The 2,698-nt window shown below is 47.6% G+C and overlaps 1 protein-coding gene across 1 annotated transcript in view; it reads left to right on the top strand.

Annotated features, from left to right (window-relative positions):
* Positions 1-319: 319 nt before the first annotated feature.
* WBSCR16 (Williams-Beuren syndrome chromosome region 16) overlaps positions 320-2,698 on the top strand; it is a 28,024-nt gene continuing 25,645 nt past the window's right edge. The window contains exon 1 of the mRNA XM_015418386.1: positions 320-1,031. Coding sequence (XP_015273872.1) covers positions 636-1,031 — 396 coding nt within the window. The 5' untranslated portion in view covers positions 320-635. The remainder of the gene's footprint in view (positions 1,032-2,698) is intronic.

Below are 2,698 nucleotides of genomic sequence, written 5' to 3'. Positions count from 1 at the left end.
TTTCTGTACATCTCCAATAAATGTATTAACTGCAAGAAGACACTCCCCCCCCCCATGCCTCTAGTGTCATGGCCGCCGCGCGGAAGCTGCTACTTCGACAACCGAACCTACACGATAATAGATCTTGCAGCGAATGCGAGAGGCGAGGGAGGAGGGGCCCCCGCAGCCTCTTGCCTCTTCTGTCATGGCGGCGCCTACGTGGTCGAGCTGCGCCTGCGCAGAGAGGTCAAACGACGCTGAAAGGGGAAAGGTGGCCAAGATGGCGCTGTCCATGCTGCGGGGTTTGCTGTGCTTGTGCTAGACTTAGATGTGACGGTTTTAGAAGCGGCAGGGGGGGAGAGAAGCAAGCGTAGCCTTCCCAGTCAGGGTAGTATTTAGGAGGCTTCATGTGGTCGTTCTGTTAGGACCTTAGAAGTGAATTTTTGCCCTCTACCCTCGGTGCGGCAACCGCTAATGCTTCAAAGAGAGGTTTGGGAGTTGTCTCCGGGGCTTTCTTTTGAGGTCGCCTTTGGCGCCCAATAGCCCCCTATTGCTGAGTCCCCCAAACATTGGGCACCCAGTGGGTGACATCCACAGAACCTAAGGAACGGCTACTGCTTGGTTCCCTGAAGAAGGTATCGGGGTCTCCCTTGGGGATGTCCTTAGTGTGCCAGAGGGGGCTCTTCCCAGGCTTCCCAAGACGGTTGCAGGTATCTCTCTCGGGGGTTTCTCTTACCCCACGGAGAGGTTTCCTTGGCGATCCCAATGGGATGTTCCTAAGCCTCCCGAAGAAGATCCCATCTGAAGGGCTCTCCAGAAGCCTGGCCAAAGCAGCTGGGCCGAAAAGCATCCGGGACCTCAAAGAAGCGGATGATGCAGCCCCCATTTTCCAATATGTGGGGGGACAAGCCAAGAGGAAAAGGCGAGTGTTTGTGTGGGGTTTCTCCTTCTCAGGAGCTTTGGGCATCCCTACTTTTGTCGTGCCCGATGCAGGGTGGAAGAAGAGGAGGCGGATCCAGCCCACTCCATATCGTCTGGAAATGGAGGAGAAGGTAAGGAAGAGGGGAAAGAAAGAGAGTGAGCACACAGTCTGCTCTCTTGGAATGCTTCAGTTATCAGTAGAACAAATGTTATTGTTAAATATGCAAAGCTGCTTTTATGCTGAGTATAAGGCCATCTAAGTCATTGGCGTCTGCTTTGGTTTGCAGTGGCTCTTCAGGAGGTGAGGCAGAGAAAGGTCTTAGATAAGGAATTAGATAAGCATATGGAGCAGAGGTCCATCAGTGGCTATTAGCCACAAGGTATAGATAGGGACTCTGGGGCAAGTGATGCTCTGTCATCTTGGTGCTTGGGGGGGTCAACAGTGGGAGGGCTTCTAATGTCCTGGCCCCACTGGTGGACCTCCTGATGGCACTGGTATTTCTGGCCACTGTGTGATACAGTGTTGGACTGGATGGGCCTTTGGCCTGATCCAACATTGGCATCTCTTATGTTCTTATGTCTTTCCTAACACCTGCGGCCTGAGATTCTTTAGTAAGAAATGCCACGGGTTGAGTACAGGACAATTAAATACATAAATACAAGATTCGATATACTAATGCAAAGCTGTTGATCATCTCATCTCATTCTCAGTGTGGCATAACAGGATTTTCAGTGATCATCCTCTTTAGAATATTTCACTGATGCCAATTTCGTCATTTTAATTGCATTCCATACTCTTATCAACCATTCTCTTTTCCCAGGAACGTATTGAGACTTCCAATGGTACTTCCATTGCCATAACCACTTGCTATGGTTAATACTTATTTGTTAGACATGTTTACCATTTTTTCTCTCCAGTGTGGACCTTCAGTGGCTTACAACGTGGTTCTCCCCTTTTATTCGCCCCTCGTATCTACATAAGAACAACCAAATGAGCCAAGTTTGATGGAGAGTGTGACTGGCCCAAGGTTGCCCAGTGAACTTCAGTGGCAGAGCAGGAATTCAAATCTGGGTCTCTCAGATCCTAGCCCACTACTCTAAACACTATACCACAGGGGTTAACAGGTTTAATGCCACATCCTGATGTGGTGTATAGACGGTTTTAACATAGTTCAGAGGAAGAAATCAGCTCTAACAGGCAAAGAAGGATTAAATACCAGCAGATTATTTTAGGTCCATTGAGATCTCCAAATATCAGAGAGTTTTTACCCTGGCTCTCTTTAATGCTCTACCTTCAGCCCTTCTGGAAGGCAGATACCATGTCATACAGGGAAAGTAGAGTCTGTTGAACATGTTCTGCTGCATTGCCCATTCTACAATGATATCCGCATCAGTATATTGCTCCAGTTCTCTCTATACTGGGAAGATCTGAACAACTTAATGTCTCCCTCCTCCTTGCTGACTCCTTTCAGGAGATAATTTAGGAAGTTGCCAAATTTTGCCTACAGGCGTGTGGGGTATGCAAATGGCTGATCAAGTCCCAGTAATTTTGTTTTCTTTTTGAGGCGGGCATTACTTTCTTTGTCTTCCCCCCCCCCCCCCCCCAATTTGTGTTCATTGTTTTGTGCTTGTCTCATTGCATGTGCTTTTCCTTTTACTATTTGCTGATTTTTGGAGCTGATCTTATATCAAAATAAAATTTTATTGGAAAATACCGCCATTGTAATTCCGGTTATTTTTTTAATGTAGTCTATTAAAGACCCCTCATACGGTAGAAACCAGCCTTTTCACCTGATGT

This window comes from Gekko japonicus, unplaced genomic scaffold (assembly GCF_001447785.1).
Source record: "Gekko japonicus isolate JY-2015 unplaced genomic scaffold, Gekko_japonicus_V1.1 scaffold89, whole genome shotgun sequence".
NCBI lineage: Eukaryota > Metazoa > Chordata > Lepidosauria > Squamata > Gekkonidae > Gekko > Gekko japonicus.
Note: the sequence above shows the minus strand (reverse complement) of the source record. Positions and strands in the feature narration are given on the sequence as shown.